Source organism: Calypte anna, chromosome 10, assembly GCF_003957555.1.
Source record: "Calypte anna isolate BGI_N300 chromosome 10, bCalAnn1_v1.p, whole genome shotgun sequence".
Classification (NCBI taxonomy): domain Eukaryota; kingdom Metazoa; phylum Chordata; class Aves; order Apodiformes; family Trochilidae; genus Calypte; species Calypte anna.
In genome coordinates, this window is record NC_044256.1 from 3403435 (window position 1) to 3420030 (window position 16596).

Below are 16596 nucleotides of genomic sequence, written 5' to 3' on the forward strand. Positions count from 1 at the left end.
CCCGCACGGGGCAGGGCCGGGCAGCAGCCCCGCACTCACCTGCCGCCGGCCCCGCCGCCAGGGAAGGCCCCGGACCGACCCCGCGCTTCCGCGCCCCGGGCCCGCCCCGCTCCCCCAACGGAACCGCGCGGGGCGGTGCCGAGCGGCCCCGAGGCTGCCCCCCGGCCCGGCCCGGTCTGGCCCGGCGGAGACGCCTCTCGCTCGGCTGCCCGGGATTTCCCTGTCCACGGGTGCCCTCGCTGCCAGCCCACGTGCGGCTTCTTATCCCCACGGTGTCCCCCTCCCTTCCCCGCAGATCTCCCGTTTCCCCTCCCCACGGGTGTCCTGGCTTCATCCCCATGGGTGTCTTCACCCCTTACCCACACGTGTCCTCTCTCCCCGCGCCAGAGGTGTCCTCACCTCATCCCCGCAGCCACTCGTGCCCATCCCCGCAGCCGTCCTCAACCCCTCCCCACGGCCGCCCTCACCTCTCTCCTGGGGGCTGCAGCTCATGGTGGGCTGCAGCTCATGGAACCTCCACAGTTCCGCAGCCTCTGCTCTGCCCGGGCCGCTTCCTCCGAGAAATCCCCAATGCTGGGCCGGGCATCACGAGGGCGCCAGGGGAAGTGGCGCTGGGACAGCCCACCCGGAGGTTGCACAAGCCTCTTCGGGACGGGGCAGAACTGGGCCGGACGGGGCCAGCCTGGTTCCGAAGGGGAAAGGACGTGGTGGGGAGGATCGGGACTCGATACTGCTCAGGGCTTCATCAACAATGTATGGGACAGTAAGGTCATCAGTACCAAACTCATCACCTATTAAGAGACTTAAGGACCAAGTGGAAAGAAAAGAGCTGGGGGTTTGTGAAGTGGCAGCTGGAGAGGATAGATGGTGAACAGGGAGCAACTGGTTATCATTCCCAAAGACCTTTGTAGTGACATGGGAGAGAGTGTGACACAAGGCCAGTCGGGATGAAGCAGATCTGGGCTCCGGACTTGGAGCAGCCCACTGACAGATTCCCAGTCCCAGGGCAGACAAATTTCCACCAGGCTGGTGGTCTGGCCAATGGCCCTGGGCAGCAGGTCCCCATGATGCCAGGAGTGATGGGAATGAGAACTTCCACATGAGGGGGACCACAGACCATCTGGAACAGATTCTACCCTGCTGCCCTACTGATACTTCTCTCCCCTCAGGTCTTCCACAGTGGTTTCTGCAATATCCATGATGGAGGTTGACCAAGGAAAAAGCAAGACCACTAGGAATTTCTCTCCCAAGTGCCTTCAGTAGCAGCATGGAGTTGCAGGCAGGTCTCTGCAATGGCAGAGGTAAGCAGACATGGCTAAGAGCAGTGAAGGGTCAACTCCACAGGGTTCCCAAGGGAACTCAGGGCAGAGCTGAGCCATGCCATAGGGTCAGAGGGACGAAGCAAGGCTGAGGGGTGTGCCTCTACTTGCTGCTTTTCTCTTACAAGGGTCTGGTAAGCAGATGGTAAGAAAAATCCAGAACCCACACAGCTAATGGATGTGGGAAGGATTTGTCTCCCTCCACGTCCTTTTCTCTGCAGAGGAGGGGACAGTCACACTGTGGTCCTGCAAAGGTAGGAGAACACACCCTGCCCATTCAATCTGACCCAGCACAATCCCTGCTCCTACAAGTGATGCTCAGCATAGATGTTTCTTTGTGCTCATTCCCCAGTTGTCCCTAAGATCATGTAGACCCTCCTTTTTTTAATTTCCAGAGGGTCCAGCCAAGCATTTGGAAATTCAGCCTTGCAGGTTTAAAATAATGATATTAATGGATTGCAAATGAAAGATCTGGCTGAATATGTGTCAGCAGCTCCATTCCATGCCTGTGATGAGGAGTTATTATAAATGCAGTGTGGGTAGCTAACAGAAATGATCATTAAATTAACCCCAGTGCTTTCCTCGAGCTAAAGATGACAGTTCTGGTTGATGCAGTATCTCTTCAAAGAGCTGGAGGCTGCTGTGCTCCCCATAGACTGCTTCTCTGGGCTTCAGAGAGAGCATCCTCGATCAAATACCGAGGCAGAAAGTCTGTCGTGCTTGTCCTTGGAGCTCAGTAAAAGCCCTGCCCTGGCACACTCCACATGAATATTTGGTGAAGAACCAGGAGCTCCTGAGAGCTTGTTGATGTCATGCTGGAGAGCAGGAAGAAGCCTGTGATTTTAGAGAGGGAGGAACCCGTGGGTGTGAGTGCAGTCTGAGAAAGGGAAGGATGCCTAGTGCGAGAAAACATCTGTCACTCTTGCTGTGAATCAGCGCTGGATTCGCAGGCAGAAGATGAAAGATTTGCTAACAAGGATTGAAGCCTTGTGACTGACTGGCTTAGGCTTCAAAAACTAAATGGTGAGGGAGCGCATTTCCAAATGAAGACAGGAGCAGAGGGCACTGTCGCTCTCTGCAAACAAAATGATGGCAGAGTAGATGCTCTGAGAGGAAGCTCTGTTGCAGCAGGACAACTGGCAGACGAGCCATTCAGAGCCTGAAAGGGTAGGGAAAAAAAGATACATCCACCACGTGTCTGGGGCAAGGCTCACACACCACAACAGGCTTTGTCTTGCCATAGTTAAGCTAAACTTGTGCTCACCATCCAGGCTTCTCTTTGTGATACAAAGAACCATGATCATGCCCAGGTTGGTGCACACACTGTGTGTCTGTGCACACTCCTGTACCTGTACACGTGATGCTCACACTGTGTATGTCGGCGAGAACCCCTGTGCCAGTCCCTACCCAAAGTCACCTTCCAAGTCTCAGTGTGCCCAAGGAATCAAGGGAGTCCTGCACCAAAGGATGCATGAGGCCATCACCTGCCCTGCTGCTTGCTGCCACATTCATTCTCTCTACTGTCCAGGGAGACTCAGCCTAAACCCTGCTCTCTGTCCTGGTCTGGAGCAGACATCTACCGTCACCTTCTCCACCAAACATCTTCCCATTTTTGCAGCAATTGCTGCTGTGCAGGCGTGGGCAGACAGCCCATCTGCAGCAGATCTGCTCCATCCATCAATCCTCTGCCGCAGAGATGCAATGCCACCAGCGACGTGCCGGCAGCGCGTGAGATGGGAGCTTGACAGGCAAGACGAAGGTGGAACAAGAATAAATTCAGTTTTATTACATGCTACGTTTCCATTAAATCACTGCAGGTAATAATAGTTTGTGACATGTAACCACCCTTCATAGTCTTCTTTTGTTTTGTCCTTTTCATAGATACCAGCAGAGAAGTTCTCCTGGCAGAAAATCCCTGCTGCTGAGGCTGAGGTGAGGACCCTGCCTGCTGCCGCCCGCCAGGACCCGGGGAACCTTTGTTCAGCCCACCCTGAGACATCCCCAAAGTGCCAGAAATGCCCCAAACCGAGGGCAGCTGTGCGGAGGTTAATATTAAAAACATTAATACACTTTGCCCCAAGAAGATGAACTGTAGCAGGCAGTGATGGAGCTGGCGGGAGGGAGGGAAGCCAGGCCTCCAGCCACGGGGCAGGCCGAGCTCCCATTCCCGCCGACCACGGCACTCAACGCCGGGGCAGGCCGGGCAGCCAGGCCTAGGGAGGCCGGGCCCCCATCCCCGAGGAGGCCGGGCCGCAGGCACTGCGTCAGGCCGCCGCCCCCCGAGTGACAGCGGCATGTGCGGGGCGGCTATAAATGCCGGCGGTGACGGACAGGGCGGGCAGCGGCGGCGGGGGCAGGGGCAGGGGCAGCCGCAGCCCGGGCGCCGCCATGGGCTCGACCCGCCGGGCCCTCGCCGGCCTCTACGGGCTGGGAACGGGCAGCATCGAAGGGGCGGAGGAGGCCGAGAGCGCGGCCTGGGCCTCCCGACCCGACCGGCGGAGCTACCTGCTCGGCATCCGGCCCCAGAACAGGTGAGGGGGCCGGGGGAAGGGGCTGGTGCCAGGGGGTTGAGCCCGCCTGGGCTGCGCGGTGCCGCCGGATCCTGCGGGGTCCCGGGACGGGGGACAGGGCCCTTGGATGACACCTCGGAGGCAGGTGGAGGGCCGGGGGAAGCAGGGACAAGCTGCCTGCGGGTGAGGTGAAGCGGCTGGCCTCGTCCCAAGGCGTAAGGCAATACCCCGGCCCGAAGGGAGCGAGGTGACGGCCACGCTGGAAGCGGCATGGCCACCTGGGCCTTTCCCTCCTCGGGGGATCATCTGCCGGGTGGAGGGGCCAGGCGATGGCTTGGGCTCTCCGGAACGGCTTCTTTACTGCAGGATGGTCACTGGCTGCCCATGGAAGGGCTGTGGTTTATTCACGGTTGTTGCCGGTAGCAGGGCAGGTGTGCCGAGCCGGCTGCCGGGCTTGGAGATCCTGACGGACACCAACTTCTGTCCCCGGAGTTAAACTTGCACACGGGATCCTGCCCTGACCTTCCTGCCTTCATCCTGTTATCGGCACCAGGCTCCGAGCAAGGGGCCCCTGCTGTGCCTATGCCTTATCTTCTTGTCAAAAAGCTATTCCTACAATGCAGACTCGGCCCCAGCGTTCCTGGGGCAGAAATGGCCTTGGGCAGGGGGTCTGCGGCAGGAGTGGGGCTTTGTTCACAGGGAAGGAGGAGGTAGGATCAACATGTTGTAAACTGAGACTGGCCGAGCTCAGCAAAGGCAAAAATACAAGGCAGTGTGCCAGTGAAGGCAAAGGTGTTCGTGTTAGTTATTCAAAAAAGAGCCTATAAATTACTTTGGATTCGCTGCGGACGCTCTTCAGTCTGTGAGCTCTTGAGTGTGCCTCTTCCCGGCTGATGATTTATAAATAATCCAGTGTGTCAAGTGTTGATGCCTCAAATAGTCAGAGATTCATAAAAATAAGTAAGGACCAGAAAGATATAAAAATGTGCTGCCTGGAAGTCAGGTGTTAAAACTGGGATAATGCCAAAGTAAAGTTGCCTTAATTCAGATCCTTTGTGCTTCTGTCATAGCGTGCAAGCTGACTGCAGTCTGCCTGCATGTCCTGACATCTTCAGTACCAACAAATGCCCATACAGTGACCACAACCAATCCACAACCTCAGACCCTACCGTGCACAGAAAAAGTCATGGACAAATAAGGAGTCAGGGTGTTTTGGTTGCCTGTACCTTGAGATTTATTCCCTCCTGAGTATGTTCAAATTGCAGCTTTAATTTGTTTGACCATAAATCATCAAGCAATACCTCCAATGTTCCCTGATGGGTTCCCCAGATCCCCAAAGTTTTCCTTCAGGCCTCTGGGGAAGGCACAGAGGGATGCAGCTCTCCCCCTGCAGCCAGCCTGGTGTCTTGTGGCTGTCTGAACTCTGTGGCTCAAGCATAGTAAGTCCAGCCTGTGTCTGCACAACTCTTGAGTCCTGACCTCCTTCATCTTGTTGGGGCGCTGCTGCAGGTGGGTGCACCCTGATTTCCCTCCTCAGGAGCCTGAAGGTTTGGCAGACAGAGGGGCACTGAACAGCCACACTGAAATCAGCTGTAGATTCCATTTCCACAACTTGTCCAATCCTTTTTTTCCAGTCCTTTTTCAGCCTGCCTATGTACCTGGTGCTCAAAGCCTACAGCAAGATGATTTCATTTTTCCTGTTAACTTCAGTGGCTGCCCCTTCTGTTGCAAGCTGCACTGAATAAAAATTTGCTGAATAGCAAAACTGACCTTTCCCTGGGTTCAAGACATCTTCCAGGTTCTCTGGTGATAATTAGGGAGGCCAATTTCTCTAATGAACTGGGGAGGAATAATGTAAAAGTCTCATCCCCTGCACAGCTGTGAGAGTGCCTACCAGTGCTGGTGACTTGAGCCAGGATGTGTGGAAACTGTGTTGTTTTCTGGGATGGAGGGAAAGGGCTTGAACAAAGTGGGGTTTTTTTTCCTGTGATTGAGTAATGGATCGTAACAATTCTGGAAAGCAAGTGAGTGGAATGGTATAGCAAGAAGACTTTCAGAAAGCAATTACGAGTCTAATTAAATCCAGGAACATCTGGAGAGCATGCCTGGGAGAACATGAAAAGCAAAATAAGTGGCATGCCTAATGGCAGATAGCATTCAGCACTTCTCTATAATGCAGAACTTATTTGGATTTGGTGGGTTTGGAGCTAACAGAGGCATGGGACAAATGATGCTGACCCAGAATTCGGATGGGAGGCCGCTGGGGTGGCTAGATAGCAAAATATAGATACTCTGAAGGAAGTGTGCTTTTTACAGGCTTCTCTGTAGCTGATTTTAGATGTATTTGCAGTGTGTTTAATCAAAATATTTGCCTGCTGCCTTCACCCATCTTTAAAGCAAGTGTAGTGACATGGCAGAGGTACTTACAGACATGGAAATACCTTTATGAAAAGAAACTGAGGTTAGGAGTGCCTGCTTCTGGGGTGGCTCCTGAACATGTTTCACCTGTATGGTTGCATTCATGATCCATGCAGAGAGTAGTCTGGATGGTCTTCCTTGGTCTTCCTAATTCTGTAGGAGGAATGTAAGATCTTCTGTAAAATGAAGGGAACTAATTTGGAAACGGGTATGTGCTTCTGGTTTGCAACTTGTAGAATTTGAGGTGTTGAAAATGTTAGTAGAGAGATCATCCCCTTATTAAACAGAATATTCAGGTTATTTACTTTTTGTGCCTTTAGGAACTGGTCTTGAGGAGGAATCTTCTCTGTGAGTAGATAGCTCAGTGACAAGAGCTTACTGGCTTCCCTTCCTGTCTTTTAACATACCTGATCACAGGCAGTGGGGTGAGGAGCAGCTTATGGTGGCTTGCCTTCTGCCCTGGCAGTTGACAGGACTCTTTTATTTTGGGGTAGGTGTGTTGTGTTTTTTTTAAAAAACCCTCTTACGTCTTGAAGCAGTTGACAATAATTCACAAAGTGAGAGAAGTTGTCAGTCCTGTCCCGGATCTGTCTTAGCTGCATTCATGAGCTACAACTCTAAAACATCATTTTAGGTGTCCTTTTTGTAAGAAATAGCTGAGTCTGGAGAATGTCTGGTGAAGAGAGATGCATTTTAATGTAAAATCTTGTGGCAAAGGCTTCATATGAGTCCTCAGCAAACTTCTCTGCTGGAACTGAACTGCTCCTCTCATCTAATGCAGATGTCTGCTCCTCAGTCCCATAACAGCATTGCCTCCTTGCTTAAATATCTTTCTGCTGTCATAGCTCCATCATATGCAGATATTTTTAGAGTATAGGGACACTGCTTCTGATCTTTTCTTGGACGGCTGTCTCCGGTTGTGGTGGCAGTGAAGCTCAGCAGAGTGCCCTGGCTTTTCTGGCTAGAAACCATTCCCACCCTTCTACCTCTTGCTTTGCACATGGTATCAAATGAAGGTGAAAGCTGTGTTACTGTGATGAAGTGAGCTGGCAACACGAGAGTGCTTCGTTCCTGAAAAGCATGTTTAGCTTTCTTAGTTCTGAGGAGTTCCTCCTCTGGGTCTTGGGCAGCTGTAACTTCTCGTAGGACCTTGCTCCTGGCACCAAGTGGTGTCAGTCCCTGATGAGAAACCAGCTGTGGCACCTGGGGGAATTCAGTGTGTCTGCCTTGTTGGATGGAAGTCCCAACCTCTGACATACAGAGACCTGCTCAAAAGGCAAAAGTAAATCCCTTGATGGGTTCTTCTGGAGGGTCTCTGGGGTAGAAGTGCCTATTCCCTGTTGATGGAATTGTCTGCACAGCAGTGCCTTGTTTCAGTGGGGCTCCTTACTGGTTGTGCCCAGTGAATAATAATCCCAAGCTACATTTTTCAGTCCCCTTTCTCAAGTCTTCTGTCCACATCTCCTAGAAAGTCAAGCAGAGCTGAGTATGTAGGCTGATGAGCTGATAACCTAAGCAGGAAGATCATAGAATGACTTAGGTTGGAAGGGACCTTAGAGATTATCTACTCCAGTCTCTCTGACATGGACAGGGATGCCTCTCATCTAGACCAGGTTGCTCAAGGCCTCATCCAACCTGGCCTTGAACACCTTTAGAGAGGGGGTAAAATGAAGATGTGGAGCTGGACAAACAGTGCCCTTCAGGACCAGGGTTAAAATGCAGAATCTATCACATGTGAACTTAGCTCTTCCCTGGAAACCTTGTAGGGTGGAGACATTTCTCAGGAACTGGAATCCCATCTGATGGCCTGGAGGGGAGGTTGTGGTCTCCCCTGAGCCAGAGACCTCTTGTGCTGGAGCTGCAGCAGTTTCCAGGATTCAGAATGAAAACCTGCTCTGCCTGACTGGCTTTCAGCAAGGGGGAGGACAGTCTCAGGTGAGCAAGGCTTCTGTCTCATACTGACTCGGTCTCACACTGAGTGCATCAACTGGTCCAACAAGAAGGCAGAAGAGCTGTTAGGAACAACTGTATTTTTGCCCTTCTTTTCTAACCCCCAGCAACAAAAACCTGTACACAATGAACTACCAGAAAGATGGCAGCTTTCCTGGGCACCAGTGAGGTGTACAGTGAGTCCATTATTTGTTTTCTTTTCTTTTGTCCCTTCTCATTCTTTCTTGTTTTTCAGCTAGCTATCAGTTTAATTTGGACCATGAAGGCAGCAGTGATTCAGTTAAGATACACAGATCTGAGCCTTCTGCAGAGTGCTACACAGGCTGATACAGGATTGTGTAGCTTAATTTATTGTTTTTCACCTTCTGTGTTAATGAACTCTAGCTCCAAATTGTAACATGCAAGCCCATGTTCATCTCAGCTCAAAGCAAATTACCTGCAGTAAAAATACTGTGTTTCCCCAGCTCTGACACTGATTTGTTCCGTGACCTTGACAAGCAGGGACTCAATACATCCATTTTCCAGTCTGTGGAATCACAATGTGTCTCGTACAGCTCCAGAGCACTCACAGCAGCTTTATCGGGGGGTTGCTGATAATTACTGCCATGGTATAGGAAACACAAACACACCCGCTCCCAGTGTGCATGAAGTGGCTGATAAGGAGCAGGACACATGGCAGGGCTGGAGCCTGAAGCACAGACATATGTACATGAAAGCTTCATTGCTGGCTTTTAAATGTTGGGCATGGTTGAGAAGACAGGCAGTCAAGGTGGTTTGTGTTTTGTCTCAAGTAGTATTAACCTTGGAGGCAGCCAAGTTCATATGAAATCTGATACTTGAAAGTATACATGTGCAAAACATGCCCAGTAATGTCATGGGTCAGAGTGCCAGCAAGAGGGAGCATCTGTAGAGGATTGCCAGGGCCATCCCTCTGTCCTGCCCCCGGGATGGGAGGGCTCCCTGCTCCTCAGTGGGCTCCTCTGCTTTTGTTCATCGTTGTCTCCATCAAAACATAAGTGGGAGGTGGCAGCTTTGCTCTCATTGCCACGTTTCACTGTTTACTTGCAGCACTGGACAGTCTGTGTGACTCCCTTTTTGTGCTGTGAAAGAGCACTGAGATACATTAATGATTGTTGCAGCTTGAGGAAATCAAGTCCATGTGCTTGTACGTGTGAGGACGAGCCACTGTGAAGCCTGGTTCAGGCTCTCCTGAACTCTTGATGGCTTCCTTGTGAAGGCATGAGCTGGAAGGAGGAAGATCTCTTCATCTTGAGGAGAATACAGAAAGAAGAGAATTTCATGCAGTGATTGCCTGAGAGAGGTGGAAAAGGTGCTGTATTTAAAATAAATGTTTTTAAGCAGTTAACTTACCAGTGCCAGTGGGGTGATGAACCAGCCTAGACCGTTAACTCAAGAAATATTTATTAAGATTTAAAAAGTGAGTGTTGTTGACAGTGCTGACCCCTTCCCCCCAGCAAGACTGAAATTTGGCAAGTGCATGAAAGATGGGGGAGACCACCTTCCTTCACCTCCAAGGAATATTGTGAGTAGTCAAAGGGCTGAAACCTTTAAGAGGATGATAAATGTCCAAAGGAGTTTGAAAGCATCTGGTGAATCAGAACTTAAAGAAGAATTGAGGCTGGTAGGAGGTGCTGAGTAGAGGGGTGTAATTCTACCCGTGGTTAATAAATCCTGTGTGTTCAGGACTAGCTTGTAACAAGCTGTGCTTCACTGCAGAGATAGGAGGAATCCAGGGGAGGCTTCCCTCCCACCAGTGCCAGGAGCAGAGCTCCCTGAGGGCTTCTCCAGCAGAGAGGAAGCAGTACCTTTAGACCTTGAGTCACCTGCTTTAAATGCATTCCTCAGGAGAGAGGGGTTTGCCTTCATCCAGTAACTGCAGTGGCCTCAGGCTTGCTCAGGGGAGACATGGCAGCTGGGTTTCATCAGCAGAATTCTCTTCTGTGTGCACTAACAAGTGTCTGGGGAGCTGAGGATAGTGGCAGCCCGATCCCAAAGCTCATCAGACAGGGGCATTGCTTTGCTGAGAAGTCACACGTTTTCTAAGTGGGGAAATTTGGTTTTAGAGTCTGTTGGAGCTGTGCTGCTGCAGCTCTCTCTGTGCGAGTGTTGTGTGGATGTGATGAAAATGAAGTGAAATACTGGCTGCCTGCAGGCCAGGCTGTGCTGGCTGCAGCATTCAGAACCTGATCTTGATTTGGCCTTAAATCTCAAGTCTGAAAAGCAAATCGTGGTTGGTTCCTTAGCATATTGAGGTTAAACTTCAGTTAATACGCAGGTCTTTGTGGTGATGACATTTTCCTTTTTATAATAACAAGGCTCCTCGGGAGACCCTCAGCACGGAGTTTCAGGATGTGCAATGAATAAAGCCCAGGTTGTCTGCTCAGCACTGGAGATTAAAATAAGTCCTGATAGTGCTCACTGTTTGATCATGCCCACAAAGGGTTCATGGCACAGACACCCTTCATCCTGGCTCTTGCAATTCAAGTGATTTACTTTACATCCAAGCCAAGGCACCTTCCCATTTGTCTTATGCAGGAAAGCATGATTAAAGCCACACTCCCGCCTATGCCAGTGTTCTCCAGCAGGCATTTTAAGATCTTTGCTGCTGGCTTCCCAAGTGATGCCCATGTCCTTAGTATTCCTGGAGGCTAAACTGCTTTTTCCTTGCAGTGGTATTTGGGTTCCTTTGCTGCTGAAAGGCTGGGAGGTGAGACATAATTTTTACTTATGCTGAGGTCCTGCACATGGGTCAGGGCAATCCCAAGCACAAATACAGGATGGGCCAGAGAACAGATAGAGAGCATCCCTGAGGAGAAGGATATGGGGGTGTTGGTTGATGAGAAGCTCACCGTGAGCCAGCAGTGTGGTCATCAGGGTGAGGGAGGGGATTGTCCCCTTCTGCTCTGCTCTGCTCTACTCTGAGGAGACCCTCCTGCAGTGCTGGGTCCAGTTCTGGGGTCCCCAACACAGGAAGGGCCTGGAGGTGCTGGAACGAGTCCAGAAGAGGCCACGGAGATGGTCCAAGGACTGGGGCAGCTCTGCTGTGGAGCCAGGCTGAGAGAGTTGGGGTTGCTCAGCCTGGAGAAGAGAAGGCTGCAGGGAGACCTTGGAGCAGCTTCCAGTGCCTGAAGGGGTGACAGGAGGGCTGGGGAGGGACCTGGGACAAGGGCTTGTAGTGACAGGATGAGGAGGAACAGCTTTAAACCAGGAGAGGGGAGGTTGAGATTAGATATTAGGAAGAAATTCTCTGCTATGAGTGTGCTGAGCCCCTGGCCCAGGCTGCCCAGAGAATCTGTGGCTGCCCCATCCCTGGCAGTGTTGAAGGTTGGATGGGGCTTGGAGCAACCTGGGCTGGTGGGAGGTGTCCCTGCTCACAGCAGGAGGGTTGGAGCTGGATGAGCTTTAAGGTCTCATCCCACCCACACCAGTCTGGGATTCTTTGAATTGTCTTTTCAGCTGGAGAGAGCTGCCTGGGAACAGCCCAGGGACACAGTACATGTGTACTGCTGCTCTGAGGGCTATGGGGAGGAGGAAGCTTGATCCCTCCGGGAGGCCAGGGCAGGGTGAGAGGAGCTAGAGGTGTGATTTGAGCTCTGTAAGATGTTAGGGTGTATGGGAGTGATGTGGACAAGGTGATGTGCTGGTCAGGAAGGCAGGTGATGTGAAGACACAATTTGCAGTGCTGGAAAGGACGTGGGACACCATGGGATGCTCCAGGTGGAGAGACAAAGTTCTTCTGTCTGATTTCTCCCACAGGCCTGCACAGTGCATGCAAGAGGCATCAGGTGGCTGATCCTCAGCCTGTTTTGGTTAGTGCTTAATTTTTCCAGCTGGGTAACTCCTGACCTGCTCATCCTCTGGCTGCGTGAACAGCAGCTGGCACTGGGGAGGGATGGGGATCGTGTGGCTGGGGGAGGAGAGGCTGAGGCTGCTGCCAAAAGGGCAAGTGACACCCCTGTTTGGTGGATTAAAGCTGCTCCTCAGCAGTTGTCTAAAACTTCTTCTGTCTTTGGTCTCCTGATCTGAGGGAGAGGAGTCAGCAAGCCCTTCGGAGTGCTAGGTTTATTTTCCTCAATGAAAACAAGCACTTACTTCTGCAAAGTGTAGGTGGTTCAAGCTGAGCCACTTTCTTACTTATCTTACTTATTACTGCAGGGAGATTCTGCCACCACAGGTGGAAATGCTATTTGAGTGGCAGGGGCAGTTTTCAGAGACCCTCTGTGGTCTTTTTTAGGGCAAGACTGGAAGGCCTACTGACTTCTATGTGATCAGGGCTTGCACAGAGTCTAGATATGGTCGTTTGGGTAGGAGGCCTGAAGAGAGGCCACTTTCTTGGTTCTTCATGCTGTCTTCTGTAGCATCATCATCTGCACTGACATCTGGTTGTTCAATAGTGGTCTTCATTGCACAAGGCTGTGAAGGTTTGGTCTGTCTGCATGTACTGATGTGGGAGTCTGACTTCTTACACCCCACAGGGGGAGTCTACACTGCGGGCAGTTCCAAGGCTGAATGGGGAGGCTGTTGCACAGGCACAACCAACCTGTATCTCAGTTTGATTAAGGCACTGAGCTTACGTGCTCTTGATTAGTGATACCTGTTAGTTGAGGCTTCTGGTTGCCATGTGGGTGAGCTCAGGGTCTGAGGAACTGTTCTGCCAATGCTGAGAGCTTATTTCCCACAGCCTGCAAGGGGCTGCTGCCACACTCTGGTCAATGTGGCCTTTTACTTAGTGTCCTTGGTGACACTCGTTTGGGAGAGCTGGTGGCCACTGGTAAGTAGCTCATCTACGTATCCCTTGTGCAGAACTTGGGTATTTGATTTTATTTTATTTCTTCCCCTGAACTGGTTAATGTAATGATGTATTCCTGCAAAGAAAATGAGAAAATGAAACCTGTAGATTCTTCTCAAGTCTTTTTTTTTTTTTTTTTTTTTTTTTGCCAGACTTTAGTGATTTGGTTGGCAAGCTGAAAAGCAGTGTATAGTGACCAGAGAGTTTCCAGCTTCTCCAAAGAGCTGTCCTTGGAAGCACAGAGAGTGACCAGCTCAGGCCCCCTGCTTGCCAGCAGGGAAGTGGGCTTGCAGCAGGTCTATCCTGTCCTGTCCTGTCCTGCCCTTTAATCCAACATCTCCCAGGATGGAGCTGCCTGCTTTGAGCACAGTGCTGCCGGTGGTGCATGGAAGGCTCAGGTGCTGCTTTTTTTTTTTTTTTTTTTTTTTTTGGAAGCCTACATGGATAAATAATGTCATTACACTTATTCTCTGCCGTTAACGACCATTTCATTTTTACAGCCTTTGGTTTCAATTGACAATGTGGCTTGTTCGTCCTGGCAGTCAGCCTGAGCAAGGCAGCTGTACCTTCTTTTAACAGGAACTCTGACCTGTGCAAAACGACTCATCATTAATGCATCTCTGTAACGGTTTGTTTATTTCAGCTCCTTTCCATGCTTTTCCATCTAATGGTTTTTATGCTGTTTTTTGCTTAGCTTATCAAGCAGCAGATTCTCCCCCTCCAGTTTAGGAAGGTAAAACTACGTTGCATTCAACTGCTCTGACCAAAACACTTTGCTGGGTCTGACAGCACATGATTAATCTGTAATGCTTTAGTACTAATTAATTAGTAGAACCCTGAAGTGATTTAACAGCCTAATTCTGCATGATTGAATCCCGAATACTTGCTTGAACTGCAGACAGCAAAGTGAATGTTCATTGTAATTCCTGTGTTAAGGTGCAAGAAATATTCCTCTTAGTGAGACAATGGGTGTTCAGCTACTTCTTGATATTAAAGTGAGACTTCCATACAGAGGCATTTGAAATTAGCTGTGCCTGACCTGAGATTTTCAATGAAAAAAAATCTCATCTCCCCCTCCCATCCCGTGCTTTATTGTGAAGATCTTCAATCATTTGGGCTCTGCTCTGAAATGCACTTTGCCTCTAGCAAAATAACACATTTGGAATTCGGTGGCATTTCCTGAACTGCTTGCAGGAGCAGGCAGAGGGATGTCAATGGAGGGAAAAGCCTCCTACAACAGCCCTACATACCTGAGGGGTCTATCTCACCCAAAGATCAGGTAAAAGACAACTATTGTGAAGGGGAAGAGGCTTCTCAGATCTCCTTTTCTGGCTGTCTGCTTTTGTATGGAAATCCCTCTTTAATGTAAAAAGGCTACTGAATTGCCCGTGTCCTCTTCCCAGGCCCCAGGGCTTTTTCTGCAGCAGAGATGCAGCTTCAGGAAGGCCTGGGAGGAAGAGGCGGCTGCTGCCTTGGATCAGATTTCTTGAATGCTCTCAATTACGAGTTTAGAAAGCAATTTGAATTGGACAAGTCTCCTTGCAGCTGGAGTGAGTCAGCTGAGAGCCCCACAGTGCTGCAGTCTCTAAACCCCCTCTGTGGTGAATACAATGCTTTCTTTGAAAGAGTAAATAGACTTTTCCAAGGCTTCCTGCCAAGTGTACATTGGGCAAGACTCCTCTGATTCATCTGCCATGCCTGTGGAGCCCCCAGCTTCCGATGGTGCTGCTTTCCTAAACCATTCAGTAGCCTTTGCTGTATTTCATCTGACTGTGGGATTTGCACTGTATGGACCAGGCTTACTCCTGGTGCTGCCTGCTGATACCGGTGGCATGGTACCGGGATTAAACTTGGTTCTGAGTGTCACTGTGTGTGTGAGCATCACTTTGGTGTGGGGTTTTTTTGAGATGCTGATCCAGTTCTCTCCTGCTGAGGTATGAAATGCTCTTTGATGCTTGGGAAGTTCCTTATGTAGATCCAGAAAGCATTTACTGGTCCGGGGCTGGGGATCTGTTTTGAAGGGTCCATCAAAACCCCACCAGTATCTGCCTTGGTACTGCATTGTCTGCCTTGCTCTTTGGAAATGGCAATTTTGTTTTCTCCTGGGGTTGGAGAATGGAATGGTTTCTGTGGTTTGAAACAGTTGTTGGCTCCTATAGCCTTTTCCTGGCTTTGCAGTTGTCTGAAGAGTTTCTTGCCAGGACCAGTCCCCTGGGACAGACCACCGATTTCCACAGAAAAGTGTCTGATCTGTGGCATTTGGCTTTACCACATCCCACAAGTGTGTTTGGAGATAGACAGTGCTCATAACCCTCCTTCAGTAGATGAATCAAGTTTGCAACAGCCCAAGCTGCCCCTGTCCTGTGCCCTGACCCAACACGAAGTGCCCAGGAGTTGGATGAGGCTTCCATTGTATCCCAGTTGATTTTTTGCTCAGGGTTTCATCTCCCTGCATCTTTTACGAACCCATTCTAGCAGGAAGCCAGAGTGAAAATTGTAGCTCTGCAGCCTCCAGGTAAGTTTTCTGGGTGGATGAAACAGGCAATCACTGAGCTGGAGCTGTCCCGGCACCTTCAGCCGTGTGTGCAGTTCAGCCCCTGCTGCAGAGCCTGGCAGTGCCCCTGACCCTACTGGGTTCATGCTGAATGTGGTTGTGTGTTTTTTTTGTTTTTCCTGAACAAGTCTGCTTCCCCAGCAGGTAGAGCATGAGTAGCACCAGCACCAGCATCCTGCCTGCAAGCCAGGGGCTGCTTGTGAGGCTGGGGTCCTCCTGGTGGAGCCCCTCTCCACATGCTGTGAGCCCTTCTGCTCGTGGTGGAGCTGGGTCAGGAATGGTGTGGGGGTTTGTTCCACCTCTTGCATGTCTCTAGAAGCTGATCACATGTTTAAGGAATGTCTTTCACTGATGAAAATTATATATGTGTAGAGCTGCCAGCTACCAGGTCTCTTGCAATATTTGCTCTTTCTCCTAAGAGAAGGAGCACTTGAGACCTATGGGTCCTCTCTCCAAGTATAAATGTGTAGGGTTTCAATTGCAGGGGGAAAAATGAAAGCTCTTCCCTTCCAAGAGCACCAGAGCACCATCCAAATGAATACCCAACTTGTAATTAATCCTTTTCCTTTATTTAAGAAAGCCTAGATCTTCTGGGCCCCCTCTTGGTAGTGTTCCAACAGGGTTGGCAGTGCTGTGGGTATACACTCATTTAGGGCTGTCCTGAAGTAGTGACTGTAGGATCCAAAGTCTGTTTTTATGAGCTCCATAGATTGTGCTGTCTATTTGGATAGTTCTGGCTGTTTGGGTGTTCCAGCCTAAACCTTGGGGTCAGTGCCTGAGCTCATGGAATATACTGAGTGGGTGCCTCCCTGCAGCAGTGAGAGGTGAAACAGGGCATGGGGGGCAGCTTCACACCACATTCCCGAGCTCAGAAAGCTGCAAGCCAGGCTCAAGGGCTCCTCTAATGAGGTGCAGCAGACAGCTTGACCAAATTCAGAGCCTTCGAAGAGAGCTGTTGTAGTGGGGAGGTACAGTTCTGTTCACATTTGGCCTGAAATTAGCACGTGAATCCTTCACAAATAGTGTAAAAATCCT

General features: G+C 50.5%; 1 protein-coding gene and 1 long non-coding RNA gene across 6 annotated transcripts in view; both read left to right on the forward strand.

The window, feature by feature from the left end:
- The first annotated feature begins 162 nt into the window (after nucleotides 1–162).
- On the forward strand, nucleotides 163–3071 carry LOC115598862. Its single transcript, XR_003987979.1, has 3 exons — nucleotides 163–251; nucleotides 1181–1301; nucleotides 2848–3071. It is a non-coding gene; the product is annotated as an uncharacterized LOC115598862 (long non-coding RNA).
- Nucleotides 3072–3632: 561 nt separating this feature from the next.
- ALPK3 (alpha kinase 3) overlaps nucleotides 3633–16596 on the forward strand; it is a 33865-nt gene continuing 20901 nt past the window's right edge. The window contains exons 1-3 of one of the 5 annotated variants that reach the window (XM_030457181.1): nucleotides 3762–3850; nucleotides 13160–13405; nucleotides 13702–13740. In XM_030457181.1, coding sequence (XP_030313041.1) covers nucleotides 13353–13405; nucleotides 13702–13740 — 92 coding nt within the window. In that variant the 5' untranslated portion in view covers nucleotides 3762–3850; nucleotides 13160–13352. Of the gene's footprint in view, nucleotides 3851–13159; nucleotides 13406–13701; nucleotides 13741–15528; nucleotides 15850–16596 lie in introns of those variants that run through there. The other 4 variants (XM_030457177.1, XM_030457182.1, XM_030457178.1 and 1 more) reach the window with 4 other exon arrangements.